The following is a 16,782-nucleotide window of genomic DNA, read 5'->3' as shown; positions in this document are numbered from 1 at the left end:
GGGGCTGGAGGAGTGACACAGGGGTGGAGGTGGTTACAGGGGTGGCTGTAGGGGCTGGAGGAGGTTACAGAGATAGGGAGGAATGTAGGGGCCTGGAGAAGGTTACAGAGACAGGAGGGTTGTAGGGGCTGGAGGAACTTAGAGAGATAGGGAGGAGTGTAGGGGCTGGAGGAGGTTACAGAGATAGGGTTGTGGGGGCTGGAGGAGGTTACAGAGATAGGGTTGTAGGGGCTGGAGGAGGTTACAGAGATAGGGAGGGTTCTCAGGGCTGAGGGGGTTACAGTGATGGGAGGTGGGGTGAGGAGGCCATGGAGGGGTTTGAAAGCAAGGATGAGAATTTGAAAATGGAGGTGTTTCCAGACCAGGAGGCAGTGTGGGTTAGTGAGCACAGGGGGCGATGGGTGAACGGCGCCTCGGTGCGAGTTCGGATTGTGGGTTTTGGGCAGCAGAGTGTGGAGGTAACGAGGAGGGCTTCCACAGTAGATGAGCCGAGACGGGAAGTGGAGCCAGACGATGAGTTGCACAGAGGTTAGCACTACTACCTTAAAACGCCAGAGACCTGGGTTCGATTCCCAGCTTGGGTCACTGTCTGTGTGGAGTCTGCACATTCTCCCCATGTCTGCGTGGGTTTCCTTTGGGTGCTGTGTTTTCCTCACACAATCTGAAAGATGTGCAGGTTGGGTGGATTGGGCATGGTAATACCCCAAGTTGCAGGAATAAAGCGAGGGTGTGGGCCTGTGACTTGGTGCAGATTTGATGGGCTGAACGGCCTCCTGCACTGTCGGGATCCTGTGGAGATCAGGGCAGTGTGAGTGAGGTGCAGTTATGGTTTTGGATTTGACCCCGAGGTTATTGGGTGCCTCAGGCAGCCAGCTTAGAGGTGGATGGAGCCAGTAATTCGAAAAGAATAAACACAAGCAATGATAGAATTAAAAACTCATTTATTACAAAAATATAAAGACTCTCAAACTCAAGTCTAGAATGTGGACAGAAGCTGAACACAGGAACAAAGTGGCTTCTGTAAACAACTACAAAAGCACATCCCATACTGGCCCTGTGCGATTGACACACTAACCACCATTGTACTGTCCCTGTCCTGGGAGTGTTTGATGGGGGACAGTGTAGAGGGAGCTTTACTCTGTATCTAACCCCGTGCTGTACCTGTCCTGGGAGTGTTTGATGGGGGACAGTGTAGAGGGAGCTTTACTCTGTATCTAACCCCGTGCTGTACCTGTCCTGGGAGTGTTTGATGGGGGACAGTGTAGAGGGAGCTTTACTCTGTACCTAACCGCATGCTGTATCAGTCCTGGAAATGTCTGATGAGGGACAGTGTAGAGGGAGCTTTACTCTAATAGAGATGGAGGGAGGGAGGGAGAGAGGGTGAGGGAGGGAGCGAGAGAGAGAGGGCACGACAGAAAGGTGGCGAATGAGAAGGAGGAGGAAAGAGAGTGGAAAGAGAAAGATTCTGGATTGGACAGTCAGAGAGAGGAGATTTAGATTCATTTCCAACATGGATCTCTCAAGGCTGCCTGTCCCTGGCTGAATATGGCTGGGGTCGGGTTACTCAAGCCCAGGAAACCCCTTCCTGTTCACTCCCACTGTACACAATTCCAATAGACCCAAACCCCTTCACGTTCACTCCCACTGTACACAATTCCAATTCTCTTCCCATTCACTCCCACTGTACACATTTCCAATCCCAATCCCTTCCTGTTTACTCCCACTGTACACAATCCTAATTCCCTTTCCAGTTCACTCCCACTGTACACAATCCCAATGGATGCACAGCACAGGGTTAGATACAGAGTAAAGCTCCCTCTACACTGTCCCCCATCAAACACTCCCAGGCCAGGTACAGCACAGGGTTAGATACAGAGTAAAGCTCCCTCTACACTGTCCCCCATCAAACACGCTCAGGCCAGGTACAGCATGGGGTTAGATACAGAATAAAGCTTCCTCTACACTGTCCCCATCAAACACTCCCAGGCCAGGTACAGCATGGGGTTAGATCCAGAGTAAAGCTCCCTCTACACTGTCCCCATCAAACACTCCCAGGACAGGTACAACACAGGGTTAGATACAGAGTAAAGCTCCCTCTACACTGTCCCCATCAAACACTCCCAAGACAGATACAGCATGGGGTTAGATACAGAATAAAGCTCCCTCTACACTGTCCCCACCAAACACTCCCAGGCCAGGTACAGCATGGGGTTAGTTACAGAGTAAAGCACCCTCTACACTGTCCCCCATCAAACACTCCCAGGCCAGGGACAGCAGGTGTACCAGAATCTCAAACTCAACACAGTGGCGGAAAGCCTATTTTCCAAAGTTTGCAACCGAAATGTATTTGGGAAAAATGGTGTTTGAAATTGGATCACACAAATGTCTGACTGGCTGCTGGCGTGGTGATTTGTGTATTACCCATAGCCCCTGGTCAAGCCACAATGATACTTTTCATGTCAGACATTTTTCTGTTTTTGGGCTTTATAACACACCCGCTGCAGTCCATGTGCGCCTGGCCATAACCTCCAACCCTTTAGCTTGAGTTTTGGAATTTTGGAGAAAGCCTGTCTGGCTCTGTGGTGACAAGTCTCAAAGCAGAACGGCACATCCAGTATTAACAACGTCCTGGCAGGCACAAGGGTTGATGCAGGTTTGACCTCCCTGCCTTGAGGTCCAGTGAAGACAAAGCAGCAATTTGAGGACAGAGTCCAATTGTATGGAGTCGGTGGGGGGGGGGGGGGGGGGGGGGCAATCAGAGTCTAATTGCATGGGGGAGGGGGTCAATCAGTCTGATTGCAGGGGGGAGGGCGTCAATCAGAGTCTGCTTGCACAGGGGGACAATCAGAGTCCAATTGCTGCATCTTAGCAGTGGAATGACACCTAGTGCCACTTGCATGGTATAGAGCCCCTTATAGTACCCCCATGGATGGTGCCGTGTTGTCGGCCATGCTTAGCCCAGAAGGGTAGCCGTTGTTCAAAGCCAGGAGGAGGGCATCAGCACCAAGCAATCATTCGCCAACTTGTGTTCCCTGGCGTCCTTGCAAGTGGGTGAAAGCTCAGACCCCGTTGCTGCAGGCGAGCCTCCTCAGTTACAGGTATAGGCATGCGTCCTTTCACTGCACTGACTGCAGGTGACCTGGCAGCACCAGTGGAACTTGCAGTTGCACTGCCAGGTGCGGGTGTACTGGAAGGTGTTGTACCCCCGGCCACAGCACAGGATCTCGCAGCTGCCCGGCTTCCCAGCGTCTCCCTGCTCACACCGGCGTCCCCGTGTGCCCGTGCTTCCCGTGGCCAGATTCTCCTCGCAGTAGTTGGGTGAACGCTCAGTGTAGACCAGGTCGGTGGGCAGCGGCTTGAGGTGGGACGTCCTACGGACCTTCAGGAAAGTGGGCTGGTGCCCCCGGCCCGCCCGCACTGGCTCCACCTGGACTGCCCGCCCATACTTGTTCTTGAGGGCGTAGCCTATTTCACGGAAGGTTGGCAGGGTCACCCAGCAGGTCTTGATGGTACAGGAGCCCGAGACGCCATGGCACTTACACTCCATTCTCATACTCTCCCTCAGGGTCTGCAAAGGCAACGTGAAGCAAAATTACCAGCCTTATCACAAGCAATACTTGTCCTGTTCCCTGCCCGACCCACAGCAACATGATCTTGGCCTCAGGCAAGGTGGCAAATCCCGTGTCCAACAAGAATGGGGATTGAACTCCCTGTGCCATTCATAACAAACTGACCTGCAACCGATGTCCAATATTAAGGATATTATAGAATGGCGCTCAGAGAAACTGAAGGCAGAGTCAACATGGCTTCATGAAAGGAAAATCACGTTGAACCAATTTACTGGAGCTCCCTGCAAGAGTCACATGGGATGGCAATAGAGGGGAACCAGTGAATGCGCTGTACTTGGATTTGCAGAAGGCGTTTGATAATAAGCGTGCAGGTAAAGCAGGCAATGAAGAAGGCAAATGGTATAGCGAGAGGATTTGAGTATAGAATAGGGATGTTTTGCTGCAACTTTTTAGGGCGAGAGTGAGGCCACACCTGGAGCATTGTGTTAAGTTTTGGTGTCCTTATCTGAGGAAGGATGTCTTTGATTTGATTTATTATTGTCACGTGTATTGGGAAACAGTGAAAAGTATTGTTTCTTGCACGTTATGCAGACAAAGCATACCGTTCATAGAGTACATAGGGGAGAAGGAAAGGAGAGGGTGCAGAATATATTGTTACAGTCATAGCCAGAGTGCAGAGAAAGATCAGCTTAATATATGGTAGGTCCATTCAGTTTGATGGCAGCAGGGAAGAATCTGTTCTTGAGTCGGTTGGTACGTGACCTCAGACTTATCCTTGCTATAGAGGGAGCACAGCGAAGGTTTACCAGGCTGATTCCTGGGATGGCAGGTCTGTCATATGAGGAGAGACTAAGAACGTTAGGATTATATTCACTGGAGTTTAGAAGAGTGAGAGGGGATCTCATAGAAGCTTATAAAATTCTAACAGGGTTATAGAGGTAGATTCAGAAAGAGCATGCCCGATGGTGGGGGGAGTCTAGAACTAGGGCTCGTAGTTTGAGGATAAGGGGTAAACCTTTTAGGATTGAGGTGAGGAGAAATTTCTTCACCCAGAGGGTGGTGAATGTGTGGAATTCACTCCCACAGAAAGTAGTTGAGGCCAAAATGTTTGATTTCAAGAAGAAATTAGATATAGCTCTTGAGGCTAAAGGGTCAATGGATATGGCGGGGGTGGGGGGGGGAATCAGGATATTGAATTCAATGAAAAGCTATGATCAAAATGAATGATGGAGCAGACTCGAAGGGTCAAATGGCCACCTCCTGCTGCTATTTCTGATGTTTCTGTGATACATCAAAGGTTATTGCAGGAAATAAAAGTTAATGGCACAGGGAGTAACACAGAGGCACAGATTGGACATTGGCTAGTGGGCAGGAAACAATAGGCATAAATGGGTCTTTTTATGGTTAGTAAGGTGTGCCGAAAGGTGTGCCACAGGGATCTGTGCTGGGACCTCACCTATTTACAATTCATATCAGTGAGTTGGATGAAGGGACTGAAGGCACGGTTGCTAAACTTGCTGATGACACAAAGATAGGTAGGACAGTCAGATGTGAAGAGGACGAAAGGAGGCTATTAAAGGGCGTAGACAGGTTAAGTGAGTGGGCAAAATTCTGGCAAGTGGAGTACAATATGAGGAAAATGTGAAATTGGCCATTTTTGGCAGGCAGAAGAAAGAATAAACTTTTTATCTGGACAGCGAGAGATTGCAGAGCTCTAAGGTGCAGAGGGATCTGGATGTCCTGGTGCACAAATCACAAAAGGCTGGCATTAAGGGACAGCAAGTGATTAGGAAAGCTAATAGAATGTTACAGTTCATTGTGAGGGAAATTGAACACAAAAGTAGGGAGGTTATGTTTCAGTTGTACAGGACATCAGTAAGACCACATCTGGAGTATTGTGTATAGTATTGGTGAGATCACATCTGGAGTATTGTGTACAGTGTGGGTGAGACCACATCTGGAGTATTGTGTATAGTATTGATGAGACCACATCTGGAGTATTGTGTACAGTACGGGTGAGGCCACATCTGGAGTATTGTGTACAGTATGGGTGAGACCACATCTGGAGTATTGTGTACAGTACGGGTGAGACCACATCTGGAGTATTGTGTACAGTACGGGTGAGACCACATCTGGAGTATTGTGTACAGTACGGGTGAGACCACATCTGGAGTATTGTGTACAGTATGGGTGAGATCACATCTAGAGTATTGGGTACAATATCGGTCTCCTCATTTAAGGAAAGATATTTCCTCTTGTTGGTGAATCTAAAACCAGGGGGAATTTGGGAGCAGGCTCAAAGGGGCTGAATGGCCTTATCCTGCTGCTATTCTTATGTTATTAATCTGTGGCCTTCTCATTCAGACATGGGTGCACAGATCCACAATGTGCACACTCTACCGCGCACAGACCCACCCACATGCACACTTGCACTGTGCAGAGACCCACCCACGTGCAGACTCGCACCATACACAGACCTGCACACTTGTACCGTGCACAGACCCACCCATGTGCACACTCGCACCATGCACAGACCCACCCACGTGCATGCACGCACTGTACACAGACCCACCCACGTGCACACTCGTACCGTGCACAGATCCTCAATGTGCACACTCGTACTGTGCACAGACCCATCCATGTGCGCACTCGCACCATGCACAGACCCACCCACGTGCACACTCATGCTGTGCACAGACCCACCCATGTGCACACTCATGCTGTGCACAGACCCACCCACGTGCACACTCATGCTGTGCACAGACCGCCACACGTGCACACTCATGCTGTGCACAGACCGCCACACGTGCACACTCGCGCTCCCTCGAGCAGCCTCACTGACCTTCCTTCCCACCTCATTGTTGTGCAGGTTCATTAGCCTCCGGGCGTGACGCTTGACCTCGCGGGCGTCGAGGAAGCGGCGGGAGAAGATGATGCCGTGCTCCACATCTGCCGAGCAGCCCCCCCATTTCCAACCCCGCTCCTGGTCGTAGTAGCCGTGCTTGGCCCTGTCACAGCCGCAGTCCGACAGGTTGCCCTGGCTGCAAGCCTCCGTGACCGCGTGGGCCACGCCCGCTGCGATGATGCTGTAGGCGAAGGCCGTCTCTCTGCTTCCTGAAGGAGGAAAATTGATCAGTGTCACTCCCGGCTGTGGGGGTGGGGGGGGATACAATTAGGGACGACATGGGGTCCTCAGGATGACACACCCTTCTGTACCGTTACATGGGTATACCCGGTGGGGGGAGGTGTGGTGGTGGGCTGGGCTTGGGAGAGGTGTGGTGGTGGGCTGGGGGGAGGTGTGGTGGTGGGCTGGGGTAGGCAGGAAGGCGGTGGGATGCATGCTGTAAAAATATGAACAATTTGGGAAAAAGATTAGGGCGCCTGACCTCTTGAGTCTACTTCGCCAAACAATGAGGTCAAGGTTGATCTAATTTTACCCTCATGTCAACCCCCCCATAACCTTTAACCCCTGCGATGCTCCCTCAGCACTGACCCTCCCACAGTGCAGCGCTCTCCCAGCCCTGACCCTCCCACAGTGTGGCGCTCCCTCAGCACTGACCCCCCAACAGTGCGGTGCCCCCTCTGCACTGACCCTCCCACAGTGTGGCGCCCCCTCAGCACTGACCCTCCCACAGTGTGGCGCCCCCTCAGCACTGACCCTCCCACAGTGTGGCGCCCCCTCAGCACTGACCCTCCCACAGTGTGGCGCCCCCTCAGCACTGACCCTCCCACAGTATGGCGCCCCCTCAGCACTGACCCTCCCACAGTGCAACGCTCCCTCAGCACTGACTCTCCAACAGTACGGCATTCCCTCAGCACTGATCCTCCCATGATGTGGCTCTCCCTCAGCGCCGGTGTGAGTATTGGGCCTGGATTACGTGGCTTGATTCTGAGGAGTGCAGGGAGTGTGAGCCGGGACTCAGGTAGCAGCAAGGGGTGGCTGCATTTGGCGGGGGCTGTGCCTTCCAATATGGAGGGGGATGATGGGTCACGTACCTATCTTCAACTCCGGGCCGAAAACTGTCCTCTCTCCCAGAGCTGTACAGTTCCAGCGACTGGTCCTGAACTGGTGTTGGCATTCGTCCAGCCCCATCTGTGCTCCCTCCCCAATGATGATCATGGCATCCGGCCGGTTCTGGCACAAGTCTCGCTGGCGTGGTGCCAGTCCCGGCATCTTATTGCAGATGATGCTGGCACCAAGGGCTACCACTGACGGGAATCCACTGTGGACAGAGAATGAGAGAGAGAATGAGGGCAGGAGGGGCAGAGAGAAAGGAGAAGAGGGGGGAAGGTGGGATGTGGGGGGAGGGAGTAAAAGAGAGAGGAGGCTGAGAAAGAAAGGAAGGGCGGAGAGAGAGGGGGGACACAGAGGGGGTAGTGAGAGAGTGAATGGGGGAAGGAACGAGGGAAAGAGACAAGTGAGCTGGAGAAAGAAAGTGAGGGAGGTTGAGCGACAGAGAAAGATAGGTTGGGAGAGAAAGGGTTAAAGAAGGAGAGAGAGATGGAGAGAAAGGGAGGTTGGGAAAGGGGAAAGAGAGAGAAGAGAGAGGAGGAGGGAGAGAAGGAGGGAAAGGAAGAGAGGGGCTGTTGGGAGAGAAGGAGGGGAGAGGAGAGAGAAAAGGAGAGAGGGGAACAGAGGAGAGGGCTTTGGGAAGGAGACAGTTGGGGGAAAGACAGAAGGAGAAAGGGGAATGAGGGGAGACTGAGCGAAAGGTAAAAAGAGAGAGTGAGAGTGCGGAACAGACTGTGGGAGTGAGGGAAGGATAGAACGAGATAGTAGGCTATGGGGAGAGAGGGAGGTAGAGAGGAGCAAGGGGAGAGAGAGAGGAACGGGGTAGGGGGAAATATAGCAATATGTGCAGCAGGCGGTAAAGAAGGCTAATGACACGTTGGCCTTCACTGTGAGAGGTTTTGAGTACAGGAGTGAGGAATGTGTTGCAGCAATTATACAGGGGCCTTGCTGAGTTTTGGTCTCCTTTTCTGAGGAAGTTCTTGCTCTCAAGGGAGCACAGCGGAGGTTTACCAGGCTGATTCTGGGGATGGCGGGACTGATGTATGAGGAGAGATTGACTAGATTAGGATTGCTTTTGCTGGAGTTCAGATGGATACGGGGGGGATCTCATAGAGACTTATAAAATTCTAACAGGACTAGACCAGGGTAGATGCAGGGAGGATGTTCCCGATGGTGAGGGAGTCCAGAACCAGGGGTCACAGTCTGAGGATTCGGGGTAGACCATTTAGGATAGAGATGAGGAGACATTTCTTCACCCAAAGAAAGGTGAGCCTGTGGAATTCATTACCACAGGAAGTAGTTGATGCCAAAACATTGAATGTATTCAAGAGGAGGCTGGATATAGCACTTGGGGTGAATGGGATCAAAGGTTATGGGGAGAAAGCAGGATTAGGGAATTGAGTTGGACAATCAGCCATGATGGAGTTTAATTTAGACAAACGCGAAGTGATGCATTTTGGTAGATTGAACCAGGGCAGGACTTACTCAGTTAATAGTGGGGCGTTGGGGAGAGCTACAGAACAAAGAGATCGAGGGGTACATGTTCATAGCTCCTTGAAAGTGGAGTCACAGATGGACAGAATGGTGAAGAAGGCATTCAGCATGCTTGGTTTCATCGGTCATAATATTGAATACAGGAGTTGGGACGTCTTGTTGAAGTTGTACAAGACATTGGTAAGGCCACACTTGGAAAACTGTGTACAGTTCTGGTCACCCTATTATAGAAAAGATATTATTAAACTAACAAGAGTGCAGAAGAGATTTACTAGCATACTACCGGGACTTGATGGATTGAGTTATAAGGAGAGGCTGAATAGACTGGGACTTTTTTCTCTGGCGCGTAGGAGGCTGAGGGGTGACTTTACAGAGGTCTATAAAATAATGAGGGGCATAGACAAGGTAAATAGTCAGTATCTTTTCCCAAAGTTAGGGGAGGCTAAAACTATAGGGCATAAGTTTAAGGTGAGAGGGGAGAGATACAAAAGGGTCCAGAGGGACAATTTTTTTCACACAGAGGGTGGTGAGTGTCTGGAATAAGCTGCCAGAGGTAGTAGTAGAGGCAGGTACAACTTTATCTTTTAAAAATCATTTAGATAGTTACATGGGTATGATAGATATAGAGGAATATGGGCCAAACACGGGCAATTGGGATTAGCTTAGGGGTTTTAAAAAAAAGGGTGGCATGAATAAGTTGGGTCGAAGGGTCCGTTTCCATGCTGTAAACCTCTATGACTCTATGAATGGCGGAGCAGCTCAAAGGGCTGAATGGCCTCCTCCTGCTCCTATCTTCTATGTTTTATAGGAACTAGGAGCAAGAATAGGCCATTCAGCCCCTCAAGCCTGCTCCTCCATTCAATATGATCATGGCTGGTCTCATCTCGACCTCAAGTCCACTATCCTGCCTGTTCTCCAGAACCCTTCAATCTGATATTCGTTAAAAGGTCTGTCTATCTCCTCTATTTACTCAAAGTCCCGGCATCCACCATAGTCTGGGGTAGTGAATTCCACAGATTCACCACCCTCTGGAAGAGCTCATTGCTCCTCATTTCTATTTAAATCTGTCCCCCAACTCTCAACTCCCCCCACCCCCCACATTCCCTCTCCATCTACTCTGCCAATCCCCCTTATTACTTCAATGAGATCTCCCCTCATATTTGAGAGAACACAGGTTTAAACTGCCCAATCTCTTTTCATAAGGCAAAATCCTCATCTCTGGAATTAATCGAGTGAACATCCTTTGAACTGCTTCCAATGCAACTACATCTCTCCTCGGGCAAGGGGGCTAGAATTATACACAGTACTCTAGGTGCTGTCTCACTAATGCATCGTACAATTGCAGCACTTCTTCCCTGTTTTTATATTCTATTCCTTTAGCAATAAATTCCAAATTCCATTTGCCTCCCTTATTACCTGCTGTACCTGTGTACTCGCTTTCTGCAATTCATGCACTAGGACACCCAGATCCCTCTGCCCCGAAGCACTCCGATGTCTCTCTCCATTTGATTACTAACTTGCCTTTCTACTTCTCCAACCAAAATGGATAACCTGATACTGATCCACGTCAAATTCCAGACGCCACATGTTGGCCCCACTCACCTAACCTATCCATATCTGTTTGTAAATTGCTTATTTCCTCATTACAACTGACTATCCCACCTATTTTAGTGCCATCTGCAAATCTGGCTTTGGTGCCTACTCTCCCTGTGTAAAAGTGATAGAACCTACACTGCGGAAGGAAGCCATTTGGCCCATCAAGCCTGCACCAATAACATCCCACCCAGGTCATGTCCTAGCCCCATCACCCCTGCATACATTTACCTTCCTAATTCCCCCTGACATTAAGGGGCAGTTTAGCTCGCCAGTCAATCTAACCCACACATCTTGGAGTGTGGGAGGAAACCGGAGTACCCGGAGGAGAATATGCAAACTCCGTACAGACAGTGACTCAAGCCAGGAATTGAACCCAGGTCCCTGCCACTGAGAGGCAGCAGTGCCAACCTCTGTGCCACCCCCATTAATATAGTCATTAATGTAGCTTGTAAATAGTTAGGGCCCAAGAATTGAACACTGTGGCACCCCCACTAGTTACATCTTGCCAACCAGAAAAAGATCTGGCTATGGTACATCTCCCAACTCTCTCCTTTCTGTTTGTTAGCCAGTCCTCTATCCAAGCTAATATATTACCCCCAACCCCATGGGATCTTGTCTTGTGAAGGGGAGAAGGAGTGAGGGGTTGTGGAGTAAATGGAAGACAGAGTGAGAGAGAAATGGAGGGAAGTGGGATACAGAGAGCTGGAAGGGACAGAACGAGAAAGATAGGGAGGAAGGGAGGTGAGAAGGATAAGGAGAGGCTAACGGTGGCAAGAAAGGGAGAGTGAGTGAGGAGAGAGTAGAGTCAGAGAGACAAAGTTCTTGAGAGGAGGGAGAATTGGGGTGATAGGGAAAGGAGGACATGGTGGGAGAGGGAGAGAGAGATGTAAGAAAAAGAATGAGAGATGGGAAAGGAAAGACAGGATGCGGAAGGGGGGGGAGATAGAGAGAGAGGGCGACGGAGAAGAGAGGGTACGGAGAGGGAGGAGGATGGAGAGGGGGGGGATGGAGAGAGGGGAGGACGGAGAGAGAGGGGGCCGGAGAGAGGGGAGGGGGGAACAGGGAGAGGGGATATGGGGAGAGGGGGACAGAGAGAGGGGGGAACAGAGAGAGGGGAGGGGGGTACGGAGAAAGGGGAGAGGGGGGACAGAGAGAGTGCATGTGGGGATGGAGGAGGCAAACAGAGACAGGAGAGAGGGGGATGGGGAGAGGGGGGACAGAGAGGGGGGAGGGGGGAGACGGAGAGAGAACTGACAGGGTGAGGGGGGGAACAGAGAGGGAGAGAGAAGGGGATGGAGCGGGGGGATGGCAAGAGAGGGGCCTGGAACAGAGGGGCGGACAGAGAGAGAGAGAGGAGAGATTTGATTTACAGAATCATAGAATCCCGACAGTGCAAAAGGACGCCATTCAGCTCATCAAGTCTGCACCGACCACAATCCCATCCACGCATTTATCCTAGCTAGGTCAATCCACCTAACCCGCACATCTTTGAACTGTGTGAGGAAACTGGAGAACCCAGAGGAAACCCACGCAGATAGGGGGAGAACGTGCAAACTCCACACAGACAGTGACCCAATGCCAGAATCGAACCCAGGTCCCTGGCACTATGAGAAAGCAATGCCAACCACTGAGGAGAGGAAAGAGAATGGTGGTAGGGTTGGGGTTGATGGAAAGATGGGTATGAGATACAGTGAGACCAGCAGAGAGATCAGGAGAAGAGAGAGAGAGGGAGCGATACAGAGGAGAGGGAGTGACTGACAGAGAGGGTGAGATAGAGAGACAGACACACTGAGAAACAAAGACAGACAAATACATAGACAGCAAGAAGGACAAATACCTTCTGGTGTCCCGCAAGTCTCCTACTGGCCCTCCCGTGCCCTCTGCACCAACACCGGCTCACCCCCTCACTCTCCTCACCCTGCCCCTGCCCAAAGAGCACAGGAACATTTAATGCCCCCCAGGGTACAAGCCACGCCATACAGGCAAAATTGAGGATCGAGTGATCAAATCTCACAGCAGTTAACCCCAAGAGTAAACTCATGCTCCCCAAAGTCCTCTCCGAATGCCCAGCAGAAACACAGTGCCCGTATAGTGCACAGCAAGATTCCACAAACACTAGGACTGATGCTGTCGGGATGTGGAGGTGGAGGAGGAGGCAGGGTGGAGTGATATTCGGCCTCAGGCCAGTGCTGGCGTTTCCCATTGCTCAGCTTTCCCCCAATGCAAACCATTGAATCATTTACTGAGAAAAGAAGAGTTCAGCTGGCAGCATCACCTTGACATCTACCCTGCAGATGTGGCACATCCGAGAGCGCGGTGCCCCCTCAGCACTGACCCTCCCACAGTGTGGTGCCCCATCAGCACTGACCTCCCCACAGTGTGGTGCTCCCTCAGTACTGACCCTCTCACAATGCAGCACTCCCTCAGCACTGACCCTCCCACAGTGCGGCACCCCCTCAGCACTGACTCTCCCACAGTGCGGCACTCCCTCAGCACTGACTCTCCCACAGTGCGGCACTCACTCAGCACTGACCCTCCCACAGTGCGGCACTCCCTCAGCACTGACCCTCCCACAATGCAGCACTCCCTCAGCACTGACCCTCCCACAGTGCAGCACTCCCTCAGCACTGACCCTCCCACAGTGCAGTGCCCCCTCAGCACTGACCCTCCAGCAGTGCAGCGCTGCCTCAGCACTGACCCTCCCACAGTGCAACAATCCCTTCGCACTGTTCCTCTGACAGTGTGTCGCACCATCAGCACTGACCCTCCGACAGTGAGGCACTCCCTCAGCACTGACCCTCCCACTGTGCGACACTCCCTTCGCACTCATCCTCCGACAGTGTGTCTCGCCTTCAGCACTGACCCTCTGATAGTGTGACACTCCCTCAATACTGACCCTCCCACACAGTGCTGCGCTCCCTCAGCACTGACTCACTGACAGTGTGGTGCTCCCTCCACACTGACCCCTGACAATGCGGTGCTCTCTCTGCACTGACCCTCCCACAGTGTGGCGCTCCCTCAGCACTGACCCCCAGTGGTGCGGTGCTCTCTCAGCAGTGACTCTCCCACAGTGCAGTGCTCCCTCAGCACTGACTCTCCGACAGTGCGGCGCTCTCTCAGCACTGAGCGCCCCACAGTGCGGTACTCTCTCAGCACTGAGCATCCCACAGTGTGGTACTCTCTCAGTACTGAGCATCCCACAGTGCGGTATTCTCTCAGCACCGAGCATCCCACAGTGCGGTATTCTCTCAGCACCGAGCATCCCACAGTGTGGTACTCTCTCAGCACTGAGCATCCCACAGTGCGGCGTTCCCTTAGCACTGATCCTCCGATAGTACAGTGTTCCCTCAGCACTGACCCTCCCCCAGAACGGTGCTCCCACAGTGCGGCGGTTCCTCAGCACTGATCCTCCGACAGTGCGATGTTCCCTCAGCACTGACCCTCCCACAGTGCAGTGCTCCCTCTGCACAGACCCTTCCACAGTGCAGTGCTCCTTCTGCACAGACCCTCCCACAGTACGGTGCTTCCTCAGCACTGACCCTCCCAAAGTGTGGCGCTCTCTCAGCACTGATCCTCCCAAAGTGCAGCACTCCCTCAACACTGATCCTCCCACAGTGCGGCGCTCCCTCAGCACTGACCCTCGTGCAGTGCGGTGCTCCCTCAGCACTGACCCTCCCACAGTGCGGCGCTCCCTCAGCACTGACCCCCCCACAGTGCGGCGCTCCCTCAGCACTGACCCTCCCACAGTTTGGCGCTTCCTCAGCACTCATCCTCCCACAGTTTGGCGCTTCCTCAGCACTCACCCTCCCGTAGTGCGGCACTCCCTCAGCACTGACTCTCTGATAGTGGAGCACATCATTGATCCTACAACAGTGCGGCACTCCCTCAGCACTGACTCTCTGATAGTGGAGCACATCACTGATTCTACAACAGTGCGGCACTGGCTCTCTGATAGTGGGGTACATCACTGATCCTACAACAGTGTGGCGCTCCCTCAGCACTGATCCTCCCATAGTGCAGTGCTCCCTCAGCAATGACCTTCCCGCAGTGATGTGTTCCCTCAGCACTGACCCTCCCACAGTGCAAAGGGAGCTTTCCTGTGTTCTAGTGAGTGCCCTTTTTCAGAGACTAATCCTGTGGGTGCTGGACTGCACACGGGTCACTGGGTTGTGGGCTCAGTTGCAAGGAAGATGGTGTAGTCTTTCACCTTAAACCTGTTCCCATTCCAAGCGCCTAAAACTTATATGAGGTTCCTGTAATCTCTCCCTCCACCGAAATCATCGATCTCACCACGCATTTTGGAGCCCGGTAAATTAATTTTGAAAGAATGAATCCCCTCCTTCAATCGTGTGCTGGAACTGGAGGTGAGTGTCTAGGAGAGGGGTGAAAGGTGTATGGCTGAGTTGTCAGACTGTGGGAATAGTTTAACAGTCAATGAAACCAACCAGTAGCTTGCAGAGTGTTTGTGTGGGCGTACTGCTGGTATCAGGCACTGTAAACCCACAGGAGCCAATCCCGATAGTATCCCTCCAGTTCCTTAAATTAGAAAACACATTACCGCATCCCATTTTCATCAATCAAACCACTCATGCTGGCTTGCCTGAATAATCCACCAATCCCTGCTCCTCATCCACTGTCCTTACTGTCCAGTGAAGTAAAGCTCCATCTACACTGTTCCCATCAAACACTCCTAGGACAGGTATAGCATGGGGTTAGATACAGAGTAAATCTCTCTCTACACTGTCCCCATCAAACACTGTACTCACTTACTGTGCTGTACTGTACTCACAGTAACTCACTTACTGTACTGTGGAGACAATACACATCTCTTTAACCTGTGATCAGTGCTCCTTCCACTCACATTGTCGGCCACTTTAAGACTTGAATAGCAGGTTAGGCGTAAAGATTTGCATTCTAATCAGTAATCTGTAAACTGTCTGTGCTTTATATGCTCTTCTGAGGCCAGAACTCTCCATTCACCTGACAAAGAGTTTAACCTCAAAAGCTTGTGAGTTTACTATCAAATAAGTCGGTTGGACTTAAACCTGGTGTTGTCAGACTTCTTACTGTATTTACCCCATCAAAAGCTCCCTCTACACTATCCCCATCAAACATTCACAGGACAGGTACAGCATGGGGTTAGATACAGAGTAAAGCTCCCTCTACACTGTCTTCATCAAACACTCCCAGGACAGGTACAGCACGGGGTTAGATACAGAGTAAAGCTCCCTCTATGTCTTCATCAAACACTCCCAGGACAGGTACAGCACAGGGTTAGATACAAAGTAAAGCTTCCTCTATACTGTTTGTGCTGTACATGACCTGGGAGTGTTTGATGGGGATAGTGTAGAGGGAGCTTTACTCTGTATCTAACCCCGTGCTGTACTTGTCCTGGGTGTGTTTGATGGGGACAGTGTAGAGGGAGAGTCCATGTATCATTTCCCCTCACCTAGGTTGAACTCAGATGAATTGTAAGGGTGTGCTGGTGGGTGCTGAGTAGTTAAATCATTGACAGGAGACAGACAAAGAGACAGAGCTGGAATTCTAGACTTACCCAGCTCCCAAATAGACCATTCCGATGCACAGCACAGTGTTGTACATTCCTGGACTGACTCTTAACTCCATTCTGCTGAGCTCGTCATGGAAGTCGTAGGTAAGGTTTGTGTGTGTGTGTGTGCATGTGTGCACATGTGCGTCTGTGTGCGAGAGACTGTGTGTGCACGTGTTGGAGCGTTTGTGCGAGTCTTTGAGAGAGAGAGAGCGTGTGAGAAAGAGAGTTTGTGAGAGAGTGTGTGTGTATGAGAGAGAGAGTGAGTGGGTGTATGAGACAGTGTGTGTGTGTGAGAGAGGAGAGAGTGTGTGTGTGTGAGAGAGTGTGTATAAGAGAAAGAGAGAGTGAGTGTGAGAGGAGAGAGTGAGTGTGCGTGAGAGAGTGCGTGTGTGTGTGAATGTGTGTGAGTATGAGAGCAAATGCGTGTGAGAGAATGTGTGACAGTGTGTGAAAGAGTGTGTGTGAGAGAATGTGAGAGAGAGAGAGAGTGTGTGTGAGAGAGAGTGCGTGAGAATGTGTGAGAGAGAAAGAGTGTGACAGAGAGAGTGTGTGACAGAGTG

The 16,782-nt window shown here is 51.5% G+C and overlaps 1 protein-coding gene across 2 annotated transcripts; it reads right to left on the bottom strand.

Moving 5' to 3' along the window:
- Nucleotides 1-2,833: 2,833 nt before the first annotated feature.
- Nucleotides 2,834-16,463, bottom strand: LOC145353482 (protein Wnt-7b-like). 2 transcript variants are annotated; one of them, XM_080204281.1, is made up of 4 exons: nucleotides 16,226-16,463; nucleotides 7,566-7,792; nucleotides 6,412-6,683; nucleotides 2,834-3,568 (listed from the first exon to the last, which is right to left on the bottom strand). In XM_080204281.1, exons 1-4 carry the CDS (start codon nucleotides 16,294-16,296, stop codon nucleotides 3,089-3,091), a joined length of 1,050 nt encoding a protein of 349 aa, XP_080060407.1. In that variant the 5' UTR covers nucleotides 16,297-16,463; the 3' UTR covers nucleotides 2,834-3,088. The 2 variants fall into 2 exon arrangements, with proteins under 2 accessions (XP_080060407.1, XP_080060408.1); XM_080204282.1 differs by having other exon boundaries at nucleotides 6,424-6,683.
- Nucleotides 16,464-16,782: the final 319 nt, after the last annotated feature.

Source organism: Carcharhinus amblyrhynchos, chromosome 15 (genome assembly GCF_965287045.1).
Source record: "Carcharhinus amblyrhynchos chromosome 15, sCarAmb.v2.hapA, whole genome shotgun sequence".
Classification (NCBI taxonomy): Eukaryota; Metazoa; Chordata; class Chondrichthyes; order Carcharhiniformes; family Carcharhinidae; genus Carcharhinus; species Carcharhinus amblyrhynchos.
Note: the sequence above shows the minus strand (reverse complement) of the source record. Positions and strands in the feature narration are given on the sequence as shown.